Below are 17,690 nucleotides of genomic sequence, written 5' to 3' on the forward strand. Positions count from 1 at the left end.
CTAAAATGATAGACATCTATCGATATTTGTCTACAGGAATTATCTGTTCTACATTGTCGACGACGTCAATAAACAGTATACCAACTCATCTAACAATCTGTTCTGGGTTATATCAGGTTGTTGCGTTCCCAACTGCGCAAAACAACTGCGGATGTATTATTGTGATGATGTATTATTGTGCCAAAGACGGAACGACCGTTTCCATAATAAACATTGAAGTTATGTATGCAATAACAATAATGATAAATTTTTGATATCCTAATCTTCGTTCAGTAATCTTTTGAAAAATTTTCGACGAATCAAGCTGTGAAAATCATTCAAAGACATATTAAAGAAATAGACAAAAAGTGTATGATGCTGTATAAGCATTTCCAACAACACGAACTGTAATCAAACATATGTAAAAATGTTACTTTATAATTACTTTTATGATCGTAAAATATAAAATGATATGGTAAACCACAAAACTTCTTAGTCGTCTTAAACCATCTGTAGTCTTTTTACTGAACTGTAGACGTAAATATCATGATGTTTGGCAGTGCTGACAGTCCTGAAAGTATTAAAATACAGTGAAAACAGTAACAATAAAAAGTATGATAATATGTCCCCATGTTTATCTTTGTGAAAATTGTGTGTACACTATTCGTATTAAATACGTTTATGTGTTATCTGGGTCAGGTGCCTCAGACAGGTTGTGTTTGTAAACCACACAATTACACTGTGTTAGCTTATCTGCAACCCCACATGGACAATTACAAGTGTTTTAAAACGTGAAAGCGATATACGCATCTACTTGTTAAGTGAGTTTGTGTGCACGCTGCATGTTATCGTAACGCCAGTGTCTGATATACTGAGTAACTCAATGGTACGGAAGCTGATCCTAATTTCAACAATGCTTCTATTCATCATTGTTTTGAAAGTGTTTTCTTTTCAAGTTGGAGTGTACAGGGAAGAAGGCACGTCATTCCACTTTACGCAATTACACATGATCAATAATTTGAGAAAAACAAAAACAATATGGAAATTATTTTTAAAGTAAAGATAAAACATAAAGAATTAATAGAAGCGTAAGACAGTCTTTGAAATTATGAGTTAGTTACGTTATGTACCATATCAACAAATCTTATTGTTGATATAAACTGCCGAAATATAATTATATTTATAAAATAAATAAGGTTAACGACAACTGAAGGGGAAATGTATTTGCTCTAGTATTATTGGAATTAAAGAAAGGAATGTTTTCGTACTTGTTTAAATTTGTTGGTTATGCATAAGCAGAAGCTAGATATTTTCGTAATATGCGGCCAATTTTCGACATTGCTGACACAGTCTGATTTACAAGGTGTTAGTACGTTGAACGTTGCGGATGACTTCTAGCAACCATTTGCCACAAGGGTATCATTTGCATGAGGTACCTTAAGGATATATCGATACTACTTGTCTGAAATATTTTGAACAGGGATAAAAACAACACACTCGAGAAACATCGTAAGCTTGAGAACCCTGTATGCGTTTCTTTTTATTGTAAATAGAATTATGATAACAACAAAAATGTCACTAATTGCGTTTGTATTTTTCCTTATACTACTTAAAGAAAAAATCCGAGAATGGTTCGAAAACCTAACGTTGTCATATTTCAACGTTATCACAATAGATATGTCGACGTTGCGTATTGATTTGGAACAAGTATTACATTGGAAAATCAATGGAATCGTTCCTTTAAACGTATTTTGTTTGATCAGGTAGTCGGAAAAAAATATTATAAGCATTGATGTCACTATTTTTTTAACTTCGGGTTATGATTTAAAAAAACCCACTGTGAATCCACTTGAATGCTTAGTTGAAGTTTGCGATCCTCAAAAGGTCGATATTAGCCATTTAAATGAAACATCATTTGCGCACGTGTTTTGACTACTAAGCAGTAAATTGACGCTAATTTTCGCGGAGATGATTTTTCTCTCTCGATTTTTTGAGATATCGTTGTAGCCGTGAAAGTGCAACCCGTCATATTAACTTTTTTATATATACTTGTTGCCAAAAAATCGATCCTTGAAAATGTTCCCTTAAAACAATGAAGTGAAACTTTCAAAAAAATGTTATTGATACAGAAACATTCAGAAGCATCCGGATCTCATTTTTCAAAACATTCGTGTGTATTTTGGAATCACGTTTTCTTCCAAATCCATACGTCAAGTACATTTCGCCTACACAAACATACTGCAGACAGTCACTGTAGCTTTGTGGTGTAATGTAATCTTCCATCAGTCTCAGTTTTTGTATCTCCATTATTAATTCTTTCTTTAAACAATAATATGTGTTATGTCTGTACCGGATCTAATTCTCAGCCTCTGAAAATATCAGCGATAACATATCTTTTAATTTTGTCCCCCCCCTCTCCTCCCTAGATACTCCACTTCGACACACCACTGTGTCTCCCCCTGAACACGTCCCCCTCCCGACACACCGTCGAATGATAAACACGAGAAGAAATGGACATCTAAGCCTATCCAGTTGAGGTGTGTGTTATGTATCAGCTGATATATCCATGACCACAACACTTCCGGTTTTCCTTTCTGGTGCCAAAACATCTTGCTAGTTGAAATTGATGAAATACTTTCTAAGCCCACCGCGCGGTATTTGTGATATCGGGGATCGTAAAATATAAGTTATATACACTTTCGACGACTCGGGAAATCACTTGTTTAAGCAAGTTTCCTTTGGGCCACTGTCGTCAGAGGAGGAAACGCGCTGGCCTTCATTCAAATAGGACGGCTTTATATCGGATACTAGCACATACGTCGGATCTATCATGATGGTCATGGGACTTTTGACGATTGTTATCCAAGTTTCTATTCTTGGTAAGTACAAGAATTTGTTTGATTTCTCCTTTAATATTTCTATGGTATGGAAATGCGTGAAAAATGATAGTATATGGATTCATGATATTCCTCTTAGTTGGATTTATCAGTATTGTTCTTTGCGTTATTGTCTTTGTTATTGTGACATCCTAAGAATATACAACTTGTAATTTAAAGGAAATGCTGTTAACATAAGTTTTGTATTATTAAGGCTATGATAGTGTGCGCATCAAATGGTTTATTCAGACAGACGAAAATCAGTTATTTATTTTTATATTTGTTTTTGTTCGACGTTGCTACAGCTGTTGCTAGATTGATATTATAGTAATTATGAATTTATAGTTATCAAATAAGTGTATTTGGAGGAGATGAAAGATTTATCGTTGAAATGATTTGTGAAACAGTTTAGTTAGATTTTGACAAATATGACAGCATGCCTTTTTGAAGAAATTGACATAATAAAAAAATTATATCGAGCAGTTTTATTGTGATAAAATACATCATTATACCTTATTTCTTCTATATGTTTATTTAACCAATATAAATCTTTCAGGTACTTAATTCAATTTGCTTATAAATCATTTGCGATATTTTTTTCGTTAAAGCATCCATGCAAGCCGTGGAATGCGGACAAATATTTTTTCCCTTTTCGTCTGAGCTTCTTGTGCGCATAGGGCTTCTTATCAGTATGGTCTGTCGATGTGAAGATTGAATTTAGGGTTTTGAGTAGGAATCTCAGAGAACGACCTGATATACTATTCATCCTATCTCTACTTTCAGTCTTAGCTTGCAGTATTTAGTGTCCTCAATATTGAGAATGTTATCATTCTGTCCTCTGATCAAGATAAATGATTGGCAAATACACTGACCTTAAATTACGTCTAATTAAAGTTTCTTTCAGTATTACTGAGGTGAGACTTGACGTATACGAAATTTGGAGTGCATTTGAATTATAGATCGAAACATTATAAGGTCTGATTATCTTTTGGTTACGGTTTCATGGCTTAGCGTATTTAAGGACAGCGCGTCCCGATGCGATCACTTGTGTGGTTCTGACGTATTTGTGTAGTTTTATGACAGATGAAACATTTTTACGTGGTACCTCATACTGATGTTTAATTTGACATATTAAATAATCTGACGTAAAAATATGGCTAAAGCTAAGATGACAAAGTCCACCAATCACACATTCTACCATCTATATAGTATATTGGGGTTCATTTTTGGTCAAAACTGTCAATAGAAACAATAGTAGCAAGAACGTATTGTAATGAAAGAATTTGGAATCATGATGAGGCAGGATTCGATAGTATAAACTGATATAAACTGGGATATTACAGCAAAGATGTCAGCTTATTCAGTGAATATTGTGTAACGAAGAAGTATTTCTAAAACCTGTTTCGCAATTACGAAATAAAATTTAAGATAATAAAAATACACAATCAGAAAATCACTATCACTATCACTAAGAAAGGATATATATCACGTAAATAAAGAACAAAATAAGGCGATGGATCACTATATATATAACGACAAGAGTTTTGAATTATTTTGATTAACAGTCAATGTCATTTAAAGATATGTTAGGTTTACGTCAGTGATAGATGACAGACGGTTTATTGGTGAAAAATCAACAGAAATGTGTTCAGTACACGGCAACTACCCTACATAGCTTTAGAGCTTGCAACCCAGAGGTAGAAGACTAGTGATAATATGTTGAAACCTCTTAACCACTCGACCACATTTTAATTAAATTAAATTTTAATTAAAATTGAAGTGATAAAGCTGCCAGGGTCATTGAAAGCTAGTATAAAGAAAATAAAAACCATTAATTATTTTATGTAGCTAAGCCTAAAACTGCTGTGAAGACAGATTGGCCATACATAAAACGGTATGAATTTGACTTGAAATATCATAATAAAACCCGCTACTATCACGGATGACTGCTTTTTTATAATGGGTGTGTCTTAAGTATCAGAAAAAGAATTATATCGAAATTTAAAACAAAAATGTAAACGAGCAGTTAGATGTGTAAAAACTCCACGGAACGCTTAATTGTCAATTCGACAACGCCCGGATGGATGGCAGGTTGCTGTTAATTTCTTCTAAAGGCCATACATTCCTCCGACCATGCAGCATTAAATTGATTCAGAGTCTCCCCTAGTCATCTAATCGTCTCGTTATAACCAAATTGCCTCAACGGTACATGCATTTCACTGTTTAGTTATAAGTTATCTGGCTTGTTCTACTCATGCCAAGTAATGTTAGCGGCCTGGGATTGTAAGGAAGCTTGAAAGGGCCTATGACGTGTTGAGGAAATCGGAGATGTATTAACGTCCCGGTAGTTGAGTTAAATTAAAACATAGCAGGTGTTAGCAACAATATGGTATATGTTCTTCACAAAGTCCGATAGGCTGCAAGTCATGTTCATGTATGTACAAGGGAGAACAAGTAAAAGGACCATTAACATATAAGAATTAATACCTAATCGGCATTTTTTTAGAGATTAATTGGGCCAACTATCATAAAGGGACACAAAACACATATACTGCAGTCTCCCAAAACACACACGTAACACATCGCATACGTGGGAGGCTGTCCATTAATGACCTTAAATGTTAATATTCCGTTCCGGAAACTGCATGCACACCCATGTTTATCAGCAAACGTCATTGAGCTATACATTTTTCACAACTTATTTTGATTGAAAGAAGTGATTTTTTAGAAGGATATGCATGATCAACATTCAACACGATCATTATCTTTTTCAATAACGAGTAAAGAAGCTGACATTAATTTTAATTTACTTAATTATATGAGAATCTATCGATCATCTATACTGTTAATTTAAAGTTTTAGAAATATTTACTGGTTATTAAAGAAAATGTTTTATAAAATCAACTGCACCACAACGCGGCTTCAATCACATATATGTTAAGTACGAATTCGTGTATTTTCATATAACCGAGAGATTGTCTTCATACAGGCATATGTTTGCAAGTGCATAAAACAAAAAACACATTTCAAAATTTTTAAAAGTGTTCACAACATATATAATTTAACCGGTTTTTGAATAGTAATGAAACAAACCATGAACACAGATTGATGTTATCACTAGAAATCTTTCCAAAGAAAGCTTGTATGAGAGAAATATTCAGTCAAACCGCCGTTTGTAATCTGCTTGTCTTGTGATAATATCATAATAACTACCGATCCTATGAAAACCAGTCTCGCCCAGCCTCCATTCTGTCTGGCTCTGCATAAGTCACAGAAATGGTTCAACATATAATGGGCGACATTTTGCCTTTAAATGTCACGTGTAACTCACGCTGTTGTCACTAATGTGAATGGACCTGACGAAGCATTTTCAAAATGAAACGAGTATCTTTTTTTATCACACGTATCTAATTTTATTTTCAGTATGTTTTATAATATGTATACAAACTATCGAATTGATGTTTGTCTTCCTTATACTGTGTTGAAACACAAACAATAGTTTCATAAAAAAATGCCTATGGATAACTGTTCTCAAACCATCAACAGTAAAATGTAAAAAATACCCGGATAACTGCACTGTTAATGCCACTTACAATATTGTTTGAATTAGGTCGTCGACTTAAATTATCGAGATATCCGACCTCATTGCATGATAACCGCACGCATTCGATCTATTTTCATGTGCTTATAAGGGTAATGCACGAAATATAAGAAAAATCCCATTTTCATTCTTATTCTCAGACAGATATTTTTAACTCAAGTATATAATTTTACACATAGAATTGATAAAAAAATCTGTCTGAGAAAGTTTTATGGTGCCGGGCCCTTGCCTACATACTGATTAGTAAAGTTTGGATTCATATTGAAATGACGGGAAACTTTTGGAAAAGACACAGTATTATGAGTTCTTTTACCTGACTTACTTATTTATCGGACTGCACCATTTAAGGCCTTGCCTTCAGTAATATTAAGCGTTGTCACTGGAATATTTTCATTTTTATCTTAGGTTGGTCTTTAGATGCTTTATGTATTTTACGGCTATCTTCATAACAATGATAATATGCCACACACATGCCCTTGATCACAACTTGGTTACTTTCTGCCAAAAGATTTCTTGCTTCGGTGATCACTATTTCCGGAACTCGAACAAAACAGTTCGACACATTATAAAAAATTCTACCCACTACATGTTTATTGTTAAAAGGGTGATCTATTTATTTTCACTATCAATCCAACTGGTACCTTGTCTGTTTTTACGACAATAATTACAACTTTTATCATGTTAGTGCGATGGGTATGAGGAAATATGAACCGAAACCTGAAACATATTCAATGAAAAGAAAATACTTTTGAACGCCTATTACTTTCGATCAGTTAAATTTCTTTTATGATGTTCCATCGCCGACAGAGCATAAACGATACTCATTATTTAAACAATAATTTGTGTTTAATAATGTGTATATATATGTCTAATTAATACAAAAAATAATATAGATTAATTTCGCTGTTGGTGCATGCCCAATCAGTACTTCATTTCATATTGGACATACACAAATGTAGTGCCACGGAATATTTTCGGAATATTTATATCTTGAAGTAAAATTAGAATCTCAAACTTTTCAATGGTGGTCATGATGTAAAGTAAGTGTCTCGCCTGTTCCTGCTTTTGATTGAGACACATTGCTATTTGTTAGCGGTGGAACATCTCTTACATTTCTGTTGTCTCAATTTTCCTAAGGTTTCGTACTGTCGGATTACGACATAAAGACCGTTGACGTAGACGTGCCCTGGGAGGAATCGAGTCAGGGATGCACAGACATGGGCTATGAGATATTGGACCCTACAGTCGTTCCTATGGCAGAATTGAAATCGCAAGGCGTATTACAGCAGGGCGAATCTTATTGGACGAGCAAATACAAATCAAAGTCACCATTTTTCTGGAAGCTTGGTAAGTTGTTGTATTTGTATATTTCTATCAATGATAAAATTTAGACAGTTGTAAGAAACTTATGATCAAATATTTTAATTGCACAATATCAATTTTCTCAATATTCAGGTATTGTAATGTCCGTTATGTATGCAGGGTTTGTTTGTTTTTGTTTTACGGCCCATCGACAACTAAGGTCATTTAGGGCCGAGCTACAAATCATGCAGCAGTTTCAATCCAAAAGATAAGGATAAGAAATGGACAAGTAAGAACTAAAAAACACGGATTGTAAATTTATATTTTATTAAAAGATTGTATTGGGTAAAATAGTTTCGGCTAAAGCACATGAAAAATCTTATGCACAATGATGACGAAACAAAACAATGTTGAGTTGATGCGATAATAAGATGGGAAAAAGTTGTTAAAAAATGCCGATTTCCTTGAGATTATTGAAAATATGATTATGCCTCACGGCATGAAATAAAGTATACATGTCGCAGTAATATTTATCTCTTATAAGTTTAAAATAAATACAATGGCCTAAAATATGAGCAGAGAATCACGTGCATATCATATAGGAGGATCCTCCCCTCTCAATGGGAGAACATCTTCCTCTCTCTGACTTGACAGTTTAGGATTAAGTGTAGGTTGTATTTTAAACAGTTTATTGTTTGTTTCGGTAGACGGCCTTTGTTGCCAATGGTGTTTGATGGCTGACTGAATTGAAGGTTTGATGTCGGTGTATGGTAATTTCATTTTTTTTGTGATAGGCGAAGAGCAGTCTTAGCTGCAGGGATTTACGTAAATTATTTCGTTTTGATAATTATTTCGTTCTTATTCTTTAGGTTGCTATGGCGTAACAGACAGGAGTTCATTAAATGAAACGGACTTTGGAAATACTAATTCTATTTATGGATGTTCAAAAAAATGTGGGAACCTGCGGTACATCGGATTAGAGGTATGTATTAAAGAAACAAGAATATATCTTTTGTTTTTAGAGAAAGACCGAGTTAATTTAACATGTGTTTCCATTGTTATTCTTTTCACGTGAAGACTCCTTTATAGCAATAACTGTGAGCAATGCTCTTTTGTTTACAGGGTACAAAATGCTATTGTTTTCCGGCGTCAGCCAAGCTATCCCAAGAGTCCAAGACTCCATGCACGACTGTGTGTCCCGGTAATTCTAATGAGATATGTGGAGAGGCCGGTTCAGACAAAATGACAGTGTACCGAATGTGTAAGTTTTTATGTGATTTTTTTTTAGTTACGTTCATGTTTTTCAAATGATGGGAATACATGTATATATGCTCGTAGCTGAAGACACCATCTTTCTATACGGGTAAAAGTGCGCACGATGTGTTTCTAGTTGGTTGGTAGCTTAAATTGGCTCTCTCAACATCCTTCTATCAGCTAGGCTCCCCTTTCCTTGCCCTTTTATATCTCTCTGGCGCATGCCGCCAAAGATACTGAATAGCACACCCTGCGTAACCACATTATCATGACAACGGCAAGACCAGTCGTCCCCCACATTTTATGCTGAACGTTGAGCAGAAACATACACTAAAAGTGAGACGGTGTCAAGGAGATGTTAGTAAGACGAAAGTCGCTTAGGAAAAGGGTACAGATAATTTTCCAAAGCCTGTCGCCTTTTAAAATCATGAAAGATGCAATTCAAACACCCTACCGGCAGGACAGCTTAATAGCTGACAAACACTCTGCATATTTCTATGATGTGATGTACCAAATATTGAATTGTACTACTAATTTATGCACTTTTACCCCGTTGAACTATGCGTGATTTGAATTTTTTTCATCCTTTACACATTTTTACTGTTGAAGTGAACGAACCAGAAGACTTACGAGCATCCCTACAAGACACGCCAGGAGACTGTGTCTCTCTCAACAAAGAAGATTTAGAAAAGCTATACGATTATGATTACGACTACGAACATCAATTATTCACAAACCAAATATGTACGGAGAAAAGGACCTTCTTCTGTAGAAATTGTAAGTTACTCAATGAACGCTTTTGCTGGTTTGATTTTATGATTTACCTGGCTATATTTTTCTACCATAACAACTACCAATATCAATATTTTGGTATTTAACATCTACTTAGTTACATTATTGAATTTCGTTTTAGTTTTTATTTGTATCAAATCATCATATTTTTGTTAACTTACATATGATTTAGTATCTTTCGTATTTCAATTTTTTTCTCATTTTGTTAACTAAGCATAATACAAATGATTTTAATTTTTCATTTTCAGGAAATTCTCAAGATGTTTCTCATTTCTTTTTATATTATGTGTAGTTTGCTGATTTGATTTTATGATTAACCTGGATAGATTTTTTTTACAATAAGAGCATTCTCTCATTATTTTATGTGTATTAAAATTAAATATAATCTTAATGTTGATATTCCAGTAAATGTTACATATGTAATGGTAAGTTTCTTTTTCAGACCAGTATGACCCCAATGATCTCGGAAGCGAAATCTTTATTTTTAAAACAGAAAACATGACGTGGTATGACGCTCAGCGTCATTGCATATCCACCGGAAATGACGTGGCATACATCGACGAGTCTAATGCGCGTGGCGTTCTAACTAAAGACTATATTCCAGTTGGATCAGAAAGTTGGATCGGGCTGTTCAGAACCACAAAAGAACTCTCTACTGCCGAAGGTATGTGTATTATATTAGCAGCCCAAGTAGGGCATATGTTTCAAAGTATCCGATAAAAGGCTACCGAACATAAAAACGAATAGGGATTGTAAACAAAATCAATATGAGTTCATAATTATATTGATACTCATAGTTTGAAAAGTTATCTAATCAATTAAACTCCACTTATCAATTCAGTAATTTGTCTTAAACGCATTGGATACAGTATTGTAAAACTTACAAAAGGAAAAGTTATATTTAATGAAATGTGATTCTTTGTACTCTGCAAGTAAATCTTTTAAAACACCCAACTTTCAAAGGGCATAACAATATTTTTTTCCTTTATTGATGTTGGTCTTGAATATGTAGAAAAGCAAAATATTTTGTTTTGTTGTCGATGCCTATGATAAAAGCGCTTACAATATATTATTGACCATTTTTCTCTTCAAGGTGACGTCTCGATCAATCCTACGTCATGCCATGCAATTGTTTTAAATGGAAACGTACTACAGGAATCGTACAATCAGTGTATGGATAAATTGAAGACTCTCTGTATGAAGGGTAGGTTCCGTAACACGTCACGAAACAATGGAAATCAACAATATTATGGTAGTAGTTACAAAGGTACAATTGTGACCGTAACATGGCTATTCATTTATATTCTTGGAGTTTTCTTATAATGTGCAGTACATGTATTTATAAAAGCAATTAAAAATAATCTATCAATTCTACATGTTATGCAGGAAAAATGTTGTATTTGTGAGAATATCTAAGATAACATTCAATAGAACATTATTGATCTTATAAATGTAGCTCATAAGGCCCCTTCCATTTTTCGGATGTCAACCCTGATATTTTTTTGTTTGTTTTATCTTGATTCCTTTGCTTATTATAAGGATGGAGATATTCTACCCGAAAGTCACAAAATGTTTTAAACCCCGAGGCTTGCCATTTGTGATCCTGATTGTAGAATATCCATTTCCTTCATATCCACGTATGGGAGAGTATTTTCCCTCTCATACCTCGACGTTTTATTGCAATTTTACTACTATAATTTTCCGCTATTTTGAAATAAATTCGAAAAAAATGCGACTGCCAGTCAATTTTCCATGCATGAAATTTGCGTGATATTTTCAACGCAAATCCCGTTGCTTGTATCTTTTAAAGTAAACCCAGCCTAATATCTAGAAAAATTGTTAACATTGTATCGAGAAAATAGTAATTTTGTTAACGATGTGATGTCATGAGGCTTTAGTGGATGGGTGGCCATGTAATACAGCCTCAGGCGACATGAGTGTATTGCCTTAGACCAGCCAGTATGGCACCTGTAGGTATGAGAAAAAGTTTGTTATTTCACATGCAAAACATAAAAATAGTTATTTTTTGCATTTCATAAACATTATAAACATGCGCAGTTGAGTTTTTCTCTCGGTATGTAATGCTTCAGTCTCGTATTTCTGATAAAAAAATCATAGATTAATCACAGAACTGTACAAAAATAAACAAGTTATTTCAAAATCATTTTTTACAGTCAAACCTCTATTATTCGACCTCTTCCTGTATCGAACTAATAAACCTATGTATGAGTCGAAGTTTTATGAATCGATGTTTTCAATGTACGAATTTTTTCATAGTCCATTCGTAAAGATAGCATAGGTAAATAACACTCAATGATTCGAACGAAAATTACCTGTACATATCAAGATTTTATAATTCACTTATTAAATATGTACATTTCTAACAAGAGCTCAAAAATATTATTAATAACAATAATAAAAACATAAAGTAGGAAATTATAGATGGACACAGCCATTAATAGACAAATTGAGATACATTGAAACTAACAATGTTAATTTTTTTTAAAATTTTTTTCTTATATAATTTAAAGAAGTTTAATTGATCTCTTTATAAAACAATTTAGCTCTATTGCATACAGTAAACATTCTTTTCATTTCGTGTGAATTATCATTAGTAGCGTAGTATCTCGGTATATACATTTCTCGTAATGCTACAACAGATTCATTATTACATACATATAGATAGTGGTACTCATTTCCAACACAATTTGTACAGAGAGGACATAACCTTTCCTCGCTAGTGATGTTGTTCCATCTGCCGGTCTCTATAGGGAATTTTAAATTAGAAGTTCTACTATGATTCAGTTTCTAAAGGTATGGTTCAAAATAGAATGGGGACTTAAATAACTAACAGGTGTTCGCCGATGCCTCGCGGCATGCTGTCACCCCTGTGTCGCGACGGTCTTTCGCCGGACAATGAGGATTATAACAGATTGTGTTGCTTGCTCGATATCATCACGATAACAAATATTACTGCTCAGGTCAATACCATGCTATTAAATCATTATCACGGTTAAGATGTTGTTAGCAGTTTATTGTATCAGTTAAAATGTCCATACGTCCCAGTTTCAGAGGATTAAGTCACATGAATGTTGATTTAGACTATAAACAGTTGTTCAGAAGAATGCGCCCAATAAATTTTATTTTCTTACATGTTCACAAGTTGAAGAGTATTGCATTGTACCGGGTTTATTGTCAAATTAGAATATTGAAGTATCCATGGTAATATAACGCTATAATTATAGTATTTTTGCCAATGCTGTCTTTATAGTAGGTGGTGAGTACGGTTCATGTATAGTAATGTTATTGAATTCATGCTTATAATGTATTTTCATTTTGCTTAGTAACTTAAAGATGTCCTCTTTATAAAGAACTTGAAATGTATTTGTTAATGTTGCTGCTTTTTTATTTGTTGTCAAGCATATAAACTAACCCTCACTGTGGATCACAAACTTAACCTTTCAGTCACTGTTCACACACATATATCAGTATTCCAAACTTGCACGTGTTTACATATTTAACCGTCGTTTTTACAAGCGTTTATTACATTTATGTATACCGATAAGAGAATCTGCATCATTTATATACTAAAATCACTATTACATGCATAATTTACATGGATGCGATAATTCTCTTGAAGTGAGAGAAGCAATTTAGAATAAATTTATATTATATTGCATTTTGCATAGCAGGAAAACGCATCTAGGCGAGTATGATAACTTTTGTTCAGTTTAAAAAATGAAAGTAGGAAACAATTCTGGCGTCATAATAAGGAGACCTTAGTGTATCTCATATCGGTCGTCACACAGATACGTACAGATACGAATTAGAAGTTGTCTTTATATTACATTAGCTGCTATATTTCCTAATGAAAAAAATGAAAATCAGACTATGTAAAAGACTGAAAATGGGATTATTTGCAGAAACACATACAACATGAATATAATTAATATATCAAATTAAACCTAAACTACATCCATATAACTGCAACAGAAATTCCTACAACTGAAGCGCCTTCATCAGAATTACCTACAACGGAAATGCCAACAACAGATTTACCTACAAGAGAATGGCCAACAACTGAAGCGCCTACGACGGAAATGCCAACAACAGATTTACTTACATCGGAAATGCCAACAACTGAAGCGCCTTCAACGGAAATGTCAACATCTGAAGCGCCTACAACGGAAATGCAAACAACAGAATTACCTACAACGGAAGTTCTAACAACAACTGAACGTTTTACTACGGAACAACAAACAACAGAAAAGCTTACAACTGAAACCTGGACAACAGAAGCAGCTACAACTGAACTGCTTACAACAGAAATATCTAAAACTGAACCACCAATAACAGTTACAACAGAAGGGACCACAGTTGTGACTAACGCATCTGTTGTATTACCAGGTAAATGCGAAAATGAACTGATAGTTCTACTACAAATATGATATGCTGAATAATTTGATACATTTTGTCTTTGAAAGCCATATCATATTTCTATTGTTTTGCTATCAGTTTTGCCACTTTACTTTTCGTGAAGTGGAGACCTATAAATGTTGCAACGATATCGGCATATTTCGATATCTAGTACGGAAAAGGTGTTATTGCTTTTGAGAAGAAATTATATATGTAATTAGGAACTACGATTTAAACTTGTATCTGTCTTTTTGTGTCTATGAAAACCATTGTCCTCAAAGTAGAGTACTTGAATTCAGATTTAGAACATACGTTTACATTTTCAGAATCTGGAGATGTTAAGTACGATTCCTCGACACCTAAGGAGTCTACAACAGTAACGACAGATCCCCCAAAGCCTAACGTTGCTAACGTCGCACAGAAAAATACTGGTGGGGAAGAGGAAAGCAACGGCGGGATCACTAATTCTGGTATATTGAGTAAAAAATCTTCTTTTTTATATATATTTCTTCTCGGGTTTTTCAATTGTAAGAGGTAAAGTATAAATAATATTATCATATTACACCTCTGTCTCTTCCAGGACTCCTGTTCATATTGATAGCGTTGGCGGTGATTCTCATCATATCAATCATCCTGGTGGCACTGGCGTATAAAAGGTAAGGGTATTACTTCTACTCACATTGGTTGATGACCTTTCAAATGATACGGAGCCTGAAGCATTGTTTTATCATTTTTAAACTAAAAGGGTGTTATTTGTCCCCGTTCATTCGTCCGGATGTCATGCTTTGTATTTGTACAATTTGTGAATAAGCTTTAGTACTTAAACAAATATATTATTTTATGTCTTAACATCTGCGATACTATTAATGCATTTACAACATTGGTTACTAGTTAAATCAATTACCATTATAGAAAGACGGCATAATGGCATCCAAATTAAACATTCTGTCGGGTTATAATGACAATACCATTCCTTACATCAAGAGGTTTCGCAATTTCGCAACACGGTTGATTGCACTACGCTGCAATTATCAACCGTGGGACCGCTCGAACTCAGAAAACCGCATTAGTCAAGTGCCATCTGATTGGCCCCGACAGATTTCCCTGTCGATTGTTTAGCCAATGAGATTGGAGGTAACAGACGCTTCACAGAAGGTGTATATTAACAACATTGATATCCATAAATAATCTCCCTCCAAACTGAAAAAAAAATCTCATTTTGAAAGAGTTATGTTAATTGGTTTCTATTTATAAAGTGACGTCACTGATGCGATGGTCTGAGATAGAGCTGTCCCACGGGTGATAAGTGTAGCGTAGTGTAGTGCAATCAACTGTGGGTCTCAAAAGTTCATGACATATCATTTCCATTGGTTTCTTTGAATACTTATCACATAAAACGAGATATAATACAAGCGCAAATATTAATTTCCACTTTATTTTGCAGGTATAGACGAAATAGAAACTACCAAAAAATAAATTTGATGGTAGTGAGGCCTTACCCCAACACCGGAAATGGAGCGGTTGTTCCGGAAACACAGATACCCCCGTCTCCTGTCAAAACACCAACACCTAAAAAACCAGCTAGGACAAGCTTTAAACAAGATAAAGTTCTCTTGGATATCTCACAGGGTCATTTCGTGTCTCAGAGTGATCAGTTCGTTCCCGGCACGCGCGATGATGTCAGTTGGAACCTACCTTTCATCGACGCATCGCGTGAGACGCTGGACAATATAGATGAGACACAACCCGTAATTGTCAGAAGAACAATACTTTTAAGTGAAAACGAGGCTAACAGTCTTAATCTTGGTCATCCGGACGCTTCAGTTGACCTAGATGACAAAGTGTCCCAATCGCACTCTGATCAAGAAACCGATGCTTCGGAAAGAGAACCTATATTGAAAAACAATGATGAAGATGAAGATGACATTTTCGACGATAACATCGAACCTCGTTTACCAAGATCACCTAGCGAACACATAGACCTTCTATTCCGAATGTCTTTAAGTGGCGAAAAGGACCAATAGATTCTGTTCATTTGTTGAAACACACACATTTCGTCATATTCCAATATGAAAATAACTTGCATGTTATACTTGTTTCAATATAATGTATATGCTTTGAATGGCTAACATGATATGCATTGTGTTAAATGTTGTGTAACATATCTAGTCGTTTGTCAATGCATGGTACTAATTTGTATTTTACTGTGTTGTATTGTATAATTTCTATCTGTTTTTGCTTCGTTTGAAATTAACCAAGAGGTATACAATCACATGTATAAATTCAAGAAATGTTGACAATAATTAATACAATATTTTATTATTTTGATATAGTTGCCAAAATTTGGTCTTCCAATCTCCGTACAACCGTACATGTTTTAGTTTTTGACACGTCATGGACATTCCAGTTACGCATATGATTGTGGTAGATAAATCAAAGGCTGTTATTTTTTCTTAGTTAGTACATCTTAAATTACTTATACAATGTAATCATTTTTATGAATTTATAAATGATAGTTACGAAAAATGTTGGATAATTTTCCTATAAAATTGAAATATTTAGTGCTTAAATATCAACAAATTAGAAAAACGTTTAAAAACTGTACATTAGCTCAATATATATTTCTACATACATACAACAAATATGCTACAGTTTAACTGATATATTTTTTCCTGTGTAATAATTAGTATTATTCTATTGATGTTGTATTACACAGCAGTGACTTCCACTATCTGGAGATGAAATAAACGATTTTCAAAAATACATATAGTGAACATACCATGTGTAATGCAAACATATGATTTTTATTTTATAAATAAACTTATAAACGAACATTGTGTCCATTACAAGTATCTTGATTTGTATATTATCCTGTATCGATTTTAAACGTTTATGGACTTTCAAACAATACATTCGTCACGTTGTTGGACTGACGGATAACAACGGATATCAGGCATCTGTTTTTACTTAAAAACAAAAACATCAATGAAATTCTATCCAGAGTTTTAATATGCTTATATATGAAGTGACTGCACCTGTGCATTTGATGCTAAGATTATGCATCCCAAACGGAGACATTCCCAAGCTATAATATGCACCCAGGCGAAGAAGGCACTAGATACTAAAGGCTGTATTACACAAGGTCGGCACCAGTAACAAACATCAACCACCGAGGAGAGAAGGTTTTTCGATCGAAGGGCGATATTACAAGGAAGTCCGACATAATTTGAACAAGGTAAATAAATACATGTATATACAATTCATGGATACTGGACTTCTTCATAACAGCCAGTATCATATCATACAAGATTTATCGACGTTTTCATAGAACACGAACATTTGACATATATTTTCATAACATATATTAAATGCATGTATATGGAATAAATACATTACTAGTTGATGTATTCATTAATACAAATCGTTCTAAATATTCAAATTGACCGACACATTCACAATGTACGTTTAAA

At 33.9% G+C, this 17,690-nt stretch overlaps 1 protein-coding gene across 1 annotated transcript; it reads left to right on the forward strand.

Annotated features, from left to right (window-relative positions):
* The first annotated feature begins 2,521 nt into the window (after positions 1-2,521).
* LOC138321241 (uncharacterized) lies at positions 2,522-17,054 on the forward strand. The gene is made up of 11 exons (XM_069264767.1): positions 2,522-2,858; positions 7,594-7,803; positions 8,628-8,740; positions 8,881-9,019; positions 9,622-9,789; positions 10,247-10,468; positions 10,898-11,008; positions 13,798-14,211; positions 14,547-14,690; positions 14,801-14,876; positions 15,665-17,054. Exons 1-11 carry the CDS (start codon positions 2,810-2,812, stop codon positions 16,242-16,244), a joined length of 2,226 nt encoding a protein of 741 aa, XP_069120868.1. The 5' UTR covers positions 2,522-2,809; the 3' UTR covers positions 16,245-17,054.
* The last annotated feature ends 636 nt before the right edge of the window (positions 17,055-17,690 follow it).

The sequence above is a fragment of the Argopecten irradians genome, chromosome 4 (assembly GCF_041381155.1).
Source record: "Argopecten irradians isolate NY chromosome 4, Ai_NY, whole genome shotgun sequence".
Taxonomy (NCBI): Eukaryota; Metazoa; Mollusca; class Bivalvia; order Pectinida; family Pectinidae; genus Argopecten; species Argopecten irradians.